This window comes from Passer montanus, unplaced genomic scaffold (genome assembly GCF_014805655.1).
Source record: "Passer montanus isolate IOZ18808 unplaced genomic scaffold, ASM1480565v1 scaffold10, whole genome shotgun sequence".
In the NCBI taxonomy this organism is placed as follows: Eukaryota; Metazoa; Chordata; class Aves; order Passeriformes; family Passeridae; genus Passer; species Passer montanus.
The window spans coordinates 24,846,397-24,862,373 of NW_024356505.1; the positions used below are offsets into that span (position 1 = coordinate 24,846,397).

The following is a 15,977-nucleotide window of genomic DNA, read 5'->3' on the forward strand; positions in this document are numbered from 1 at the left end:
GGCTAATTCAAATGGGAAAATGTACTTTATGCAAACAAAAGAGATCACTGCCCCAAGTATCTGTTACATCAGTAGCTTCACGTAGGCTTGACAGAAATATTTATTTGTTACATAATTTAATAGCACATGCCACTGTATTAGTTGATGTCCCACTCGTGAATCAGATGAAATCAGGTCACTAAGATGGTTTCATAATAGTTTGCAATGATTAATTAATGGTTTGGATAAAATCAATACAAATGATTCTGCTTACAGATCTATTTAGGGTTAGGCTCAGTTCCACATCATGGCATGGCAAGATAAGTGTGTGTTACCAGAGGGAGTGGAGAGGTGGGTAACACCTTCACACATGACGGTGGTGATGTATGACTGATTATGGTTCACTTTGGTGCATCTACGTGCTTTCTGAAGACAAGTTTAAACCATTACTTAAGATCAGGATTGACTCTTGTAAACGAGAAAGGTTTTGTTTGGCTTTGTTTCATTTTACCTGTGGTTGACAGGTATCTGTTCTACTCAGCATTCAGGATAATACGGCTTTGTGTTTTGGAAGTGTATTTATTACTGAGTCTGTGAGGATTCCTGTTGAAACTGTTATTACTTACTTGCTAAAAACCACATAATTTGTGGTTATGGTCTAAGCATTTTTTGTTACATGTTCTTCTGGGCTAGAAATTGAACAGCAACGGTTTATTGTATTCACTTCCATTTTACCCCGCCTACATCCTGACTTTTTACATAGGATTCATGTCTCTGAGCTAAGCTGGGATAAATTTCCTTTCTTCTGCTATCCATTCTTTCTAGTTTTCACTATTTGTAGATCTATATTTAATTACTCCTAATAAATGTAGCTTATGAGTACAATGCATTTTTATTTAAAAGATTAAAAATCCCAACTGTAGTCCATCCTGAGATAAATGTAGATAACAATGTCTGGCTGATTTTGTCATCAAAAGTGAGTTGTCTTCTAATTCTTCATTTCCCATAGACACAGTAGTGACATTTCAAATTTCAATTGATGATACCTATTTTCAGTTAGTGTTCATTGCTATGAAATAATTGAAATGTTGTTGACCAAGTTATGTTGTTTACATTGGTGGAGGTCTTATCTATTCAAGTGAATATTTTGGATTTACACTGGTGTAACAAGAACAAACTTGGCCATTGGTCTATTTTGTAAATGTTACAGTAGCTGTTACACATCACCTTCTGTCTTCTAATCCTAAAGTACTGCACCTTTAAATTTTCCCCTTTGTTTTATTGTGTTTTTTTCCTCATGGTCAACATTATTTATTTATTTATTTATTTATTTATTTATTTATTATTTCTCTGGACAGTTTTATTTCTCTTTACCTGTTATTTCCTTTTTAACCTATCTTTACTTTCCCTGTCATCTGATAATTCTGAATTGTTTGTCTGTATATAGCTGTAGACATAGATGCCACTGGCTTAGATGCAGAAGAAAATGATATTCCAGCAAACCATCGCTCCCCCAAACCCAGTGCAAACAGTGTAACATCACCCCACTCCAAAGAGAAAAGAATGCCCTTCTTTAAGAAGGTAACACCAACTTCCAAGCTCCCATCTGTCCACCTGCTCACCTGCACTGCGTCGCATTTCTAGTCCTGTTAACTGTCTGCGTCCTTTGACAAGCCAATAACATGCATGCTTTGTTGTTCTTTGTTTCTCTTCCATGCTGCTGTAGCTAAGCAGAAGCAGAAATCGGTAAGTTTATATCGACATCGCCTGTGTTTATCCTGCCACTGGCATCATTAGCATTATAACTCCAGATTAACAATGCAGCTATTCTAGAATTAAGGATGAAGAGATGTGTTGAGCTGGTAGTGGATTCATTACAGGAAAACAGGCAAAAGTTCTGTGTGTCTGTGAAACTCTGCTACATACTTATCCTTTTTGATGGAATAAAAGGACACACTTAGCAGGCCTTATAAAATCTTTGAGAAAATTGTTTCTAGCATTGTAATGCACCTCTCTAGTGCATGTTTATTCTTTCTATATCTTACTAAATTTTTTTTTTCTTTATTATTCAGTCTGTTGAAATCATTATTGGAATATATCAGATACTCAGTTTGGACTTTGGAAACAATTTGTCAAATTTGTTCTATTTTTAGTTTAGTCTATACTCAAGCTTCTAATTCACTAGGTGCAAAGTCTGCAAGTGCACAAGACCAATGGAAAACCTCAGACTTGTTTTGACAGTTTACTTCAGGTTTTTCCTATTGTCATGTATAAATTATCAGCCAAATGTTCTTGCCATCCATCAGCGAGACTTTTTTAGTATCTCAGCTATTGGAAGTGGTACTGGTGGTTCCCAGGAGAGCCGATGTCTCTCCATAGATAACCTAGATAACTACAGAATTATGCAATTGGCATCCTGTTGCAAAAAGCTGCAATAGGTTTCTAGGGCCTTTGCTGGAAGAAGTTAGCAAGACATTAGATAACAGCCAAACTATGAAGTGAAATACCACATTTGATTTTTTTGTTTTAAAATCTGTAGTCTTCATAGCTCTCATTCGTTTGGTTTTAACCACTCACTTAAATCTACAGGTAACAACCGACTGTTATAGTGCTTAAGCAGTGCCAAGTGACATTGTTGTCCCTGCTGTGGGTGCTCTCGTGTTTAATAAGTAGATCTTTGTTTCTGTCTCTCTTTTCTTGAACTCTTTTGCATAGTATTGAATCCTTCTCATTTCCAAAGTCACTGCTGTTGGCTTCAGTTTGGTCTGTTAAGCCTGGTGTAGAAATCAACAGTGGGTTCTTACTTCTGAGTAATTTCTTACTTAATCATATTTTTAATTGGATAACACATGCTGACATGTATTGGATGCTGTCTGCATAAGCATCTTTCAAAGCTGCAGCTTCCAGATGAACCACCTTAGATGTGGATGAGGGTTAGTCCCGCATCTTTCTTTGACTCTGTGGTGCCTCTTTTCTTCCATATCAGAATCATTACTGTGTTAGTGGGGTTTGTAATACTGACATTTACACTATGTACTGGATGGCCATCCCAAAGTAATCTACATAGCCAAATCACTGAGTAAAAGCCCTATGTTCAAACCTGCCAGTTTTTATTCTGAGTTCATATTTGAATTTGAATCTGCAGTGAAAGCTGTATAGTTCAGTGCCAGTTTATTAGAAAATATTAGATTCTATACTGCTAAATTAATGAACTTTAATGCTTCCATTAAATAACTTATAGTCAATTTCCTGCTGACAGCTTCATTATTTAAAGCTGTAAAAATTAGAGGAAAAAAATGCCCATTGCAACAGAACAGAATTTTAAAATACCGCATATTCCATCAAATAAGGTAATTTCTGTGCTTGCCCTGATTGTCAAATAGCTGGTTAACTTCTAGCATGAATGCCTTTGGTTAAGTCAGCCACATTAAGACAAAGATCTGTTGCATCAGGGCACTCATGCTAAAAGCACTTGCACAACTGTAATGAATTTTTCTTCGAATCTGTCTCAAATACGCTTATCAGATTATTAAAAATGTTAGCAAGAACAGTGGAGGACTTCTTTTGGATAAAGGCCCAGCCTAATTGCAGGGGTTTGCTTTGAAACATGTTGAGTCAGATTCTGTACTGTGAAAAATAAATTAATTTCACATGCTTATGATGCCTTGGGCACTGGTCTTCATTCTCATGTTATTAATTATCTTGTGAAACTACAGGTAACAAAAAGTAAATTACATTGAGGGACATTCACAAAAATATTTTCTGTGTTTTAGGCTGCTTTAGACTGCTGCTTGTGTAGCATTGTGTGCTGTCACTGTATAAATGTCTGTCTTTGTGGGTTTGTGTTTTGGAATGTATATACTTATTTTAATGTTATTGCGAAACACCTTGGGATACATTGAGTTCTGGAACAATGAACAATGTCTGTATTCTGTGATCTTGACTGATGTATTTGTACTATGTAAGCATTTGAAAAATAGATCTGGCATTTCTTTTTCTGTAACACCCACACATTTCTGGGTTTGGATTTCAATCTTTTATTCCCAAGACAATGATAAAGCAAAACTTTCCTTATGAACAAGAACCTCTTTCTGATTACACCCCATTCATGGTGATATATATTGAACAGCCTCTTACTGAAGAAGAAAAAATACCAAACTTAACATTTTGTTTCTTTTTATATAGTGTTATGATAAAATTTTTGCAACCCTTAAAAGGAGGCAATCTATTTTATCTCTGTATGCTAGAATACTTTTTTAGAAATTTTGCATGATACATCAGTTAATATTTTGGTAAATATGGCGCTACCAGAATCCATTCTTGGTTGGTGACGAGAACTTCCCAAAGTGGAAGAAATGCTATCCCAAGCTCTGCTTATGATAATTTTCTATAAATACTAACTTGATCTGTCATTATTTTTATTTAATTTGTAATTGAATTGTGGGTGCAAATGTGGATGTCAGACTGAATGGTGCCGTGGGAATTTGCAGTGATGTCACAATGTTTTTTCAAGCACTGGGCAGATCTAAAAATTGAAAAAAAATATGCATTATGCTTTTCCAATCCCGTTTGTTTTATTTTTCTCTTCATAATTTCCTATATAAAATTCCTGTTTAAAACATGTCACAGCTGCAGGATTAACCATTTCAATTCATTAGTTGTTGGAAATAACCTTTTCAATTTAGCAGTTAGGAATTATGCACTGGGAAATGGGCATGACCCAGAATAAGAGTTTTTAACTATCCAAAGTATACATAAAAACAGTAGGAAATCTTAAAGTCAAAGAAAAGTTTTTTTCAAAAGAAATCCCTGAACCTCTTATGTCCTTATGTTTTGCTACCATTTCCTGGGAAAAGTTAATGAATCTGAGATTCCTGTGACATTACTGGAAATTCAGAGTTCCTAATACTTAAAGAGTGTATAACACTTTCTCTAGATGTTGTGATGCTGAAAACTTTCTCTGTTTTGCAGACAGAGCACATCCCTCCCTATGATGTAGTGCCTTCTATGCGACCAGTAGTTTTAGTGGGGCCTTCTCTGAAGGGATACGAGGTAACTGATTGTTGTAAATAGTTTCATTTTTTACAAAATACTGTTCTTCATTTGTATTTGATAATTTATAACATAGGCAAACATCAGACAGTTTTTACTCCTACTAAATAGCTGCTTATTTTTATTTCATCTCAGAATTGAGATAAATTGCATTCCAACCCCATTGTTTGGATACCAGATTTATTGTCAGCTCTTTCTTTTCTATAATATTCTTATCATTCAGAATTATGAATTTTATGCAATTATTAATTTGTTGGTTTTTTCCTTCTAGGTAACAGATATGATGCAAAAAGCATTATTTGATTTTTTAAAACATAGATTTGAAGGGCGGTAAGTACTTTGCAATGCAAATATACTTCAGGTTCCATTTGGGTATTACCAGGTTTTTCAGAAATAATAACATTGGACAAAATTAGGAACGACAGTTAATTCCTTGGTCAGTGGATTGGAAGTTTCCTTGACCGAGCATGCAGAGGCTGTGTTGCAGTGGGAAGTATTCTGGGGCATATATTTGTTGAGAGTGGAAAAAAGGATGTCTTCTTCTTGAGGACTGTGACATTCACACCTCAAATTGCTAGATATTTATCTACAGATTAAAAAGTGATTTTAAATATTTTTGAAGTGATATCTCATCAATGCTTCCCAGGTTTTGAGCAAACTGGCAAGAGCCACAGTTCCTCCTCAGCTCTACTTCCTTACTTGGCATCCAGCTTGGAAAGAGTGATATGGGATTCAAACTATCTGGTGTATGGGATTGTCAAATTTTTGATCACTCAAGATAGGAGCTTGGTTTGACAGTAGTTCTGGGCTCTGTAGTGGGAAGTTTCAAAAGGAGAGGGATGAGGGGGTGGGGCAGTGCCCTACCTTGCTGAAATACGGTCACCTTTGGCAGCACACCGGCTCCCTCGCTGGGTTCTGACCCGAGTGGTTGCAGCACACTCCACTGTAACACATGGGATTTGTATTTGAGCCTTCAGGCATTACTGAGGCGCAGATGTCAAATAAAAGTCTGTCTCTAAAAGCAGTGCCCTGGTCTATAACTCCAACATCACAGACCCATGGAGCAGAGACATGAGATGCATTCTTGAAACACAATTATATTGGTAATGGATCAAGCTCCAGATTAATACGTTCTAATGGGTTGACATTGGGAGGAAAAATTGTGAAAACAAGAAGATCTTATAATAAAATCTGTAACTTCAAGGAATGTTCTATTTAGCTTGGAAGTGGTCAGATGCATAACACTATTCTGTGTGTCCTGCTGCTGTCAAAACTTAGAAGAGGGAGCATGAGGTTTCTTGCCAATAGCTTCAATTATTTAAAATACCACACATTGTGGTTTAAGCTGGTGGATTTTCTCAGTCAGAATAATGATGTCAATACCTTACACTTTAGTAATCCCTCTTTATATTAGTCAGGATTGTCACCCCTAGATAACATACCTTTAGAATTGGAAGTTAACAAAATATCTGTTGCAAACAGAAGAAAATTATTGCATCTTTATGTCTTGAAATATTTCAGAGCATGTCACATATTCAGTTGTAGATCCAACTGTGGCAGGGTGAATCCACAAATACTCCAAACAAAATTTGTGTCTATAGTATCAGATTTGAAGCATCCCAAACTTCAGTAGCCATTGGAATCATTACTTAAGGTCCTGAACAAATTGGCACCAGAGATTCTCAGGTTCATGCTACTGCTTTGAGTTGCCACACTGTTGTCCCTGCTCTTGTCGCAATTGTTTTGCAATATGAACATACACACCCTTTGTTTTGAGAACAGACTTGGCCTTCCTGATGTGATATTTCTCAAAGACATGAAAATGTCCTCAGAAAGATGGTAAAAAGTCTTAAAATTAAGAATTGTATTTTTCATAGACAAACAGACTGATAAATCTGACGTTGCTCAGGATACCATAATTTGATTTTAAATGGCAAAATTTTACTATTGCCTGTAGGAAAAAAGATCAGCAGAAAAGAATCCAAATCAACTAAAAAACCCAAAAAGTTGTAAAAGTTTGTGTCCTTCCATTAGCAAATAAAGAAAACTAATAAATATCCCAATATACATGTTTGATTTAATTTTAGGACAAATGGCATTATCTGTGAAGAGCTGTGCCACAAATTACAACCTTTGGTTATGCTTTTAGCTTAAAAATAGCCTATTGGATTACATTTCAGATGAACAAACAGCATCTGACTGTGCTTGCTAGAGAGGAGCCCTCCCACTTCTTAGCAAATCCATTTCCTCTTTTAAATTGCAAGTAAAATCCTACAAGGAAGAAGCAGGGAATATCGTCAGTGTGATTTAACTCTTAGCACTGGAAAAATGTGACCTCTAAACCTCATTAGACCAGAGAGTTTGAAAAGGATCTTAAGGGTGCATTTTGACCCTGTAAAACAAAATAAACCAAGGTAACTGTTTTCCTAGGAAGAAGAATATGCAGAAGGTTATGTAGCAGGTCAGTGCAAACAACTGAAAGTAATAACCACTTCTTTCTTGGCTCATCTTTTCTCATAAACACAAAGCTGAGCCTGCCAGATAGTCAACCTAGGCTTTTCAAGTATGTTCTTCTCCAAGTTACAGTTCCTATTTTTAGGTGCTAGCATTTCACTGCTAGCTTGAATCTTTCTGGAAAATTATAGGTAGCTCTTGCACTCTGTTAGAAAAACACATGCTAGTAATCTGAACAATAAAAAAGCCAAAAAAACCCAAACCAAACAAAATAACCCTCAGTTATATTGCTGGACTCATTTCCCTAATAAGCCTTACCTTTACCATTTAATTCTGCACGTCCCTACATGTCTTACACCCATGGCTAAAGTAAGCCAGTTGTCGTTCAGAACTGTTCAAGAAGTCAGGGAAAGGAGTAACCAGCCTGTTCATACTGGGGATACTGGTGAAATGTCAGACCCTCACCAGACCTGGAGCCCCCAAGGAAGTTCCATCTTCTGCAGAAACCCCTGACCACCTCCTGCCTCCCTTCTCCGGAGGATATCAGTATCAGTAGTTATTGTAACAGTATTAAGTTAGATAAAGTTTTTTTCTCTGTTCACATTGGGTGAAGCATACAGTGCTGCTGAGAACTTACTTTCCTATAGTCTTAGCCATCTTCTAGTGTTAAACGAGACTTCTTCCCACATCCCTGAAAGATAAATAATGTTCAGTGCTATTTTGCTGTATTTATTTTGCAGTATATCAATTACACGAGTCACAGCAGACATCTCGCTTGCCAAACGCTCAGTGTTAAACAATCCCAGTAAGCACGCGATCATAGAACGGTCTAACACGAGGTCAAGCCTAGGTGAGTACCTTAATGATGTTATCTACAAATTGCCTTTGAAGTGTGCTACTCTCATTTCATATGTATAAGCTAAAAATAGCCTTCTCTCTGCTGTGGGAAAATCACAGTTCCCATAATTTAGAAATCATTTTAAAATCACTATCAGGTAAACTTCCTATAGTGCTGATTTTGGTTGATTCTGCTTGTGCTCAGTTTTCATGTTTTGATGTTGGTCTCAGTGGGGAGAGGCAGCCATCCATATAAAATCTGAAAATATGTTCTTCTGGTTAAATATTTGGAATTATATGAATATTATTGATATTGTGCATGGTTTTTAATGTGATGACTAGTAGTGATAGCTACTGACATGAAATCTGAGAAAAATTATTGAAGTACACATTTTATTAATTTTGTACCAGTTTAACTAAACGTGAGGTTGATACAAAGAAAGGAAGGATGCAAAAAGGGAGATGTTTTTTAAAAATTGTATAGCTACATTCATAGCCTAAATATCTGTCAAGTTACATGAGTCTTTTTGCACTGAAGCTTGTCCAGTGTATCAATAATTTAACATTTATTATTCAGAAAGAAAAATAAGCTTAGCTGGGAAGTTGTAATTAAATGTAACCATTTACAGTACAGGTGGCTGCACTGGAGCTTCCCATTGCAAGGTGTCCTTAGATTTAGGAGGAAAAGGTCATTATTTTGGAGTCTTAATTACATAGTGCCTTTGCCTTTCCTCTAGAGTGAGATGTATCCAGGACTCTGCTGCTGTCACTGGTGCATTTCCTCTGTAGAGACACCTGAAAATAGCCAAGAGGTATAGGGGAAGGTTCCCTAACCATGGCAGGGGGCTGGAGCTAGATGCCCTTTAAGGTCCCTTCCAATACAAGCCATTCTGTGATTCTAAGATGAATCCTGCCAGGAGTCTATATCTACATACTTGTGTAAGACTTGACTGAGATACGGGACAAAATCCCATAAATCCTGCGCAAGTCTCCCATCAAATATCAAAAAAAGGAGAACTTGCTATATCCCAGGTGAATACTGTCATGTTTCTGCCTTTACAGAGCTGCAGGTTCCTCTTTGTAGCCTTTGACAGAGATTGGTTTCCCCTGAACGGCATTACATCTTGAAAAATTGTAAATTTTGTGAAACAAGAAAGTAGTTTCATTCATCCTATTAAATAAGTTCTTATCAGTTATACACCAAAAATTTTTCAACGACACCTGAACTGTGACTGAATATTTAACATTTGCCTAATATAGTAGTACTTTTTAGAATAAGCTTTTCCACCCTAAAAATTTCTACTTCCCTTTCTTGAAAAATTGTTTTGTAAAACCTTTGCTTTCAGCTATATGGAGGCTGTGAATTTTTGCTTTAAAGGAGTTTATAGCTTCCAAGTGTGTCTTATTTTAAGTGTTTTCAAATATCAAAATGCAATGTACTGTAACAAAATAAGTATTTTTACACACAAGAATATTCTTCTGTGTGAATTTCAGTCTTGTCACCAAAGACTGTTTAATAATCTAATGAAAAGATAAAGTATCACTTATTTTGACTAGGACTGAAAACTGGTAGAAAGTATGGAGGTCAACTAGTCATGGAACAGAATCATGATGATTAAGTTTCCAGCCTCATCAGCAAAGCTTGTGCAATTTTGCAATACTGTACAAATATATGCAGCAAATATATGCAGCAGTGAAAGCATATAATTAATTTCTCATATATGTGAAACACCTACCACAAAATTCTATACAGGAAAAAAATCAATAAAAATTAAATGCTGCCCAATCTTGTACACCTTTACCACCTCTACAGTAGAACTGTACTCTTGAGAGCATCAGCATTTTTTCTTTGTATCAAGGTACTTTTTTAGATGGAGGTATTTAAAATGGGAGTTGTGACAGAACTTCAGTTTGGGACACCCAAAAGATAACAGTGTTTACATATATATGCAAATATGTGGATGGATAGGTAGATGTGTCTCTCTAGTTTTTGTAACAGGCCTGTTTTTAACTAAGATTTCCTGCTACATATCAGGTTTTCAGTTGAGTATAATTGTTCTGAAAATTATCTGATTTATAAAATAACTTTGAAGACCTTTGACTAGAGCAACTGGGTCATTCTAGCATAAATTTAGGGAAAAAATTAATTTTACATATGCTAAAATAGTCTCGAACCTTTTTCTTTCAGAAGATGTAATACTTCCATTGATCTAGTAATCTAGCAGGGTTTTGAAATTCGGTAGTGAACTGAACAAAATTTCAATTACATGTTTCTGGGCAATTTTATGAAACTTATGAGAAAACTTGACCAAATTATTAGAAGCTGCTATTAACACATAGCAAGTTTTGCATCTGAATTGCTTGAAGTCTCAGCTTTCCTTGGCCAGGTCCAGCAATGATGCTGAGCAGAACTTGCTCCCACCAGACTGAGTCAGGGCAACCAAGCAGCACTGAGGTGAAAAGATGCTCATCTTTCAATTTACAGTCCCTCCTTTGCTATGCAGAATGGAGAATGGAATAAAAAGTCATTTGCTTGAAAGATGTTCACCTGGAGGAATAGATGGCTGCCAGGCTAAGGCAGGAAGGCAGGTAGTGAAAATCCATTATGGAAGAGGTTGGGCTTATGGAGAAGGAGATGGGCTAGTCAAACCCACCGATAAAGCACCTCCAGGCCAGTGCTCTAGGCATGGGACAAACCATGGGAGGACAGAAATCAGTCAGGAAAGGAAGTGATGTGGCAGCAGTGTTGGGAGGAAAACTGAGATAAAATAAGCTGGAGTCAGAAAAGGTAACTGCTTTTGTAAGACAGTGGAAAACCCTTGCAGAAGGCAAAAGAAAAAAGTACAAGGCTTGTTACAGCCTGTTCCCTTGCCTATCTGCAATGTACCTCAAGGCAGAAATAAGAGTCAGAATCAGAAAACATCATTACAGTCTGCTGGTAGGTGACAAGACACCAGTGCTGTGAGTATTTAGTTGGCTGAAGTAGAAGAGGTGAGTAGTAATATCACACTATATAGTGGATTTTTTTTTTCAGTGATGAATTTTTTATAAGTCAACAAAATATCCTATTAAAAGAATATTATTAGTTCTACAGATTAAATCAGTGCAAAATAAAGGTTAGGAAGTGATAATAAGAAGGCTAACTGTGCAGCATTTTAGTATCTTTAGGTTATATATGATGTGATCCAGCCTTTGATCAAATATTTACAGACTACTTTTACACCAGTCCTCTGCCTTAATATTCTTGATAAATGTATAAAACAATGTGGCAAATTGGAAGCAATGAGATTTCCCCAGTGCAATAGTGGCTTTTGCTGCTTCTGATATAGAACTGCTGGACAGCACTGGATTAGTTATTCTCAGACTTTATGAAGATGGCTATTTTTTCACAGTGTTCTTTGTATGCTTCAAGCATCTTCTATAGAAAGACTGAGTGTGGTAGCTGAAACAGGAATTCAAGCTTTGGACCTGTCAAATAATAGTGTATACCATCACAGTCAGCATGTTGCATGGTAATGCACTGCCTTGGAGAAGGGGGATGGAAAGCAGGCAGTCCATTATGTAGTACTGGAGCTCCTGTTGGGAGCTTGTAAAATATCAGCCTTGTGGATCCTCATTCCCCAGAACTTCTTATTAGAGGCTCTACTCTTTGCAGACATTTAACTGGGGAGGTATTCTTTTTATTCCCAGCCTAACTCAGAATTTTTTCCTTCTCTCAGATTAGTGCTGGTACTCTGTACTGACAGTACAGAGCAGCATCAGGAATGTCCTGAGTCTTAGTACAGAAGTCTAAAAAAGCTTCAAGGTTATGTTCCATTTTGGAAGAAAGAATCCCCAGGAATCAGGATTTCCTGCATTTCTATTCTGAATATAATTTTTATTGGTAATTACTCTGAAGAATCAGACGCTACATTTCTGAAAATTAAATCCCCGAATTATTCATAACTTGTGATTATTCTTTCTAATTCAATTTTCTCTTTGGAGTATACATTCATATATTCCAGCTTCTCACTTAACTGGGATGTTTCAAAGGGAAAAATAATTTTTTTGCCAAAGTGAGCTCCACAAAATAGCCCATAAATATTTTATGCATTCTGTTTTCAGAGAAAGATTAGAGCCATGTGTTCTAAATGAGATGTGAAACACGTATTTGACAATGAAGAGAAAGTAAATTATTCAATGGCTTCTTATCAGTTGACAGTATATGGAGTTGCATACTGAATGAGACAGCAGCCCTAAAGGAACAGCTATATTATATGTTCCTGAATGTGCTCTCTTGAAATACAGATCACAAAAGATTTGATTAAGGAGAGCTATTTTGGCATTTTATGTTATCAGCATTAGCTGTGCAGCCAATGGTGTTCTCTACTTCTACAAGTCTTATAGATACATCATTAAATCAGGACTCATATCACGTTAGTTCTTTTCTAGTATCTGCTGCAGGTCTGCTTATAGTCCTGGAAAATGATTTTTTTGTCTACCTACATTTTCTCTTCCATAAGATGAAAATAATGGGTCTTTTCCCCAAATCACTGATGGGGGGAGGAAAAAAGCATAGAATTTCAGCAAATACTAAATTCTCAACTTGTGCTGGGTGGTTTTTTTCCTGTTTTTGTTTGGTTTTTTTGTTTGTTTTTGTCCAGACTATCTCCAATGACTTAGTTCTGGCCTAGGTATTTAAAACTGGTATTTATCACAAAAAGTTTTGTTCTTGTTAAGGAAAAACAGTATTTGTTTTGGTTTGCAGCTTCCGGGCTGCACAACTATGAGATGTGGGGAGATGAGGTGCTCTCCTTTCTCTCCTCCTTGAACAGTCATTGGCACATGCAGTCATTGGCAGAGATCTGTGTGGTTTATTCCTACATCTGGTACAACTTAAAAATGCCTTTATACAAATATATATACATATTTGCTTTATATATAGTATGTATATATATGGCAAATACAGCTCCCCAGAACTGCTTTTTGTTAATGCAAATCCCTCCTTCCATCAAGATTCAATGGAAAGCTATTTTTTACTCATCAAACTTTATGTAGTGGTACCTCATGCAGCCAGGCCACTGATCTAGCCCTCACTTATGATCACATTTGTGAGCAGCAGTTGTAACTGCAGCAGAGAAGGCTATTTCTTAGACTTCTGAAAATATTTTGTTGGTTTTTCATTATTTTAATAAGTGTTCCATCAATTACTTAAGGTAATAAAAAGGTTCTGTGCTTGATATATTAATATAAAATACTTTCCTCTGGGAAAAAAATGTGCCTCTTTTTGAAACCTCTTCCTTATCACCCAATACAGGTCTGCAGTGTTGTACCTAGCACAGAAAACAGTGAAGTGGGCACCATTCTTTGGAATTATTTAATAGACAAACCAGAATTAATTTCAAAGAGATATACACCAACAATGTGATAGTAAAAAATAGGAATAGCCACAAAGAACTGGATTTATAGGATTATAAGGGAGTCTCAGTCAGCTTATAATGCTACACACACCTATCGACTGACAGTTTGCTTTTGTAATGGAATCAGTTAAAAATAGGCTTGGGATTTGACTTATTGGAAACCAGTGCTGCCACTGAATATTTAGTATAAAATTAATGTTCTCGAGAACTTTTTAAAAATAGTGTCTGGCTCGTAAAGATTTAGATGGATAGTGCAGTCTTATTCCTCTCTGTCCCAGTTTGAAACTGGACACTCTCTAATTAAGCTTGTTTTGATGTAAAGGGAAATGTTTGCTTGTCAATATTGTTACATGTTTTAATACATGAGATGTTAGAACTAAATTGAAGGAAAGGGCAAATTTCTTTAAAAGCCTAGAAGAAATCTGTCATTTTGAACAGATTTTTCCCCAAGAATGTACAGTACGTGGTTAATTCTTATTCATCTGAAAATCAGCCCAAATTGGCTCAGTTAATTCTTTATATGGACACATGCCATTTGCAGAAACTGAACCAGCTTTGTGCTTCTGCTGCATTTCTTTGTCAAAAGAACCCAGACCTTTTTCTGTGTATGTTACACTTGTTATAACCTTACCTCATGCTGTATGCTTTGTACAAAACCTGATTGTGTTGGCTTTTTCCATTCTTTGCTTCATTAATGCTCTCCTTTTCCAGATGTTTTAGGTATGTATACAAGCTTGCAAATTACTTTTCCTGCTGTTTTGTGTTCAGTGCTTGATTGTACCTGACAGAACCACCGTGTGTTTCTCGCATCTGGCTCACTGACAGACAAAAGCTGATCCTGTACTGTGTTGCTAAGTCTTTCTTTTAGAAAACCTTGCTGGTTTTCCTTATTTAATTTAAAGTCATTCTAAAAATAAAGTTGACATTGACAAGTAAACACCACAGATTAGGTATCCCATTGTGTATTTCTGAGATGTGTGCACCTCATCTGTGTGTTCTAACACAGATGTGTGACTGGATGTAAAATGTGTCATTGTCCTTATGGTAAATTGATTGCCATCACGTGCCTGGGAGTGTTTATTTGCTTTCCATGTGCATATGCAGTAGCCTGTCAGGCATTACATGCACCCAGTTTGCATGTGCAATTGAGCACCTACCTTTGGAAGGCTGTCTCTAAAAAGTGTATAGAGCTTCCATTCACATCATTAGGTTGATACCGTAAAGTTTTGTCTTCTGAAAATGAAATATAACTGCTCAAAGAGACAGTTGTGGATTAGCTGTGTGAATTTCAGCCTTGTGGGTTTTTTTCCTTGATATTTGTGTGAGAAGGCAATTAAATGCTTGAAACTATGCTAACAATTTATTTGTTAAATATATACATATGTATGTATATATATACATACATACTGTATATTTTATAGATATATGATATTACTATGTATTTTCCATATCTGATAATTTAATGACAGTTGTGCTATAGGATAAGTTTCAAGTAAAGGCTTCCTCAACTATAAATCAAAGATAAATTTAAGAGAGTGCTAGCTAGGACTCATGAAAAAGACCTTCATTACTTACAGAGGCCAAGGAAAAGGAATGCAAAATTTGGACTGAATCAAGAGTGCATTTCCTTCCCAAAGTCTCAGAGATCTAATATAGTTCAAAGAAAATAAAGGAGATGTTCAGTCTCTTGTGGAAAATCCTGATTGTCCCTTTATAATTTTATGTTCAAGATAGTTGTGACAAATGTCCATAATTCTCATTCTCAACCAAGAGTGCCTTTCCTTCCCAAAGTCTCAGAGATCTAATGTAGTTCAAAGAATCAATCTCTTGTGGAAAATCCTGATTGTCCCTTTATAATTTTATGTTCAAGATAGTTGTGACAAATGTCCATAATTCTCATTCTCAAGTGTTAAATATGTTAACCTGGTAAACCTGAACCTTCCTTGAACCAGAATGCAGAAAAATAACAGCTAAGAGCTTTTGAGTTTTCATGAGGATGTAGCTATACTGTTTTTGCCCACAAATCGAGAAAGAGTAGCCTGAATTTAGTGAACCCATTGTAATTTATGAGTCTCACATGTCCCAAAATACTGTTTTATCCTGCTGGAACAGCCTTGATTTCCTTAACATCTAAGGTCAGAGTTTCCCTAATGAATTCTTTAGGTAATTCTGTATTAGAAATTTGTTACTAACTTTCCAATATTCCAGCTTTCAAATAAGGTTTTCATACAGTATAAGCAAAGGATTTGAATGAAA

General features: G+C 36.1%; 1 protein-coding gene across 11 annotated transcripts in view; it reads left to right on the plus strand.

The window, feature by feature from the left end:
• Nucleotides 1-15,977, plus strand: part of CACNB2 (calcium voltage-gated channel auxiliary subunit beta 2) — a 248,057-nt gene that overhangs the window by 210,411 nt on the left and 21,669 nt on the right. For 9 of the 11 annotated variants that reach the window (XM_039706174.1, XM_039706165.1, XM_039706071.1 and 6 more), the window contains 4 exons: nt 1,427-1,560; nt 4,951-5,031; nt 5,303-5,361; nt 8,226-8,335. In XM_039706174.1, coding sequence (XP_039562108.1) covers nt 1,427-1,560; nt 4,951-5,031; nt 5,303-5,361; nt 8,226-8,335 — 384 coding nt within the window. Of the gene's footprint in view, nt 1-1,426; nt 1,561-1,705; nt 1,726-4,950; nt 5,032-5,302; nt 5,362-8,225; nt 8,336-15,977 lie in introns of all 11 variants that reach the window. The other 2 variants (XM_039706089.1, XM_039706100.1) reach the window with 1 other exon arrangement.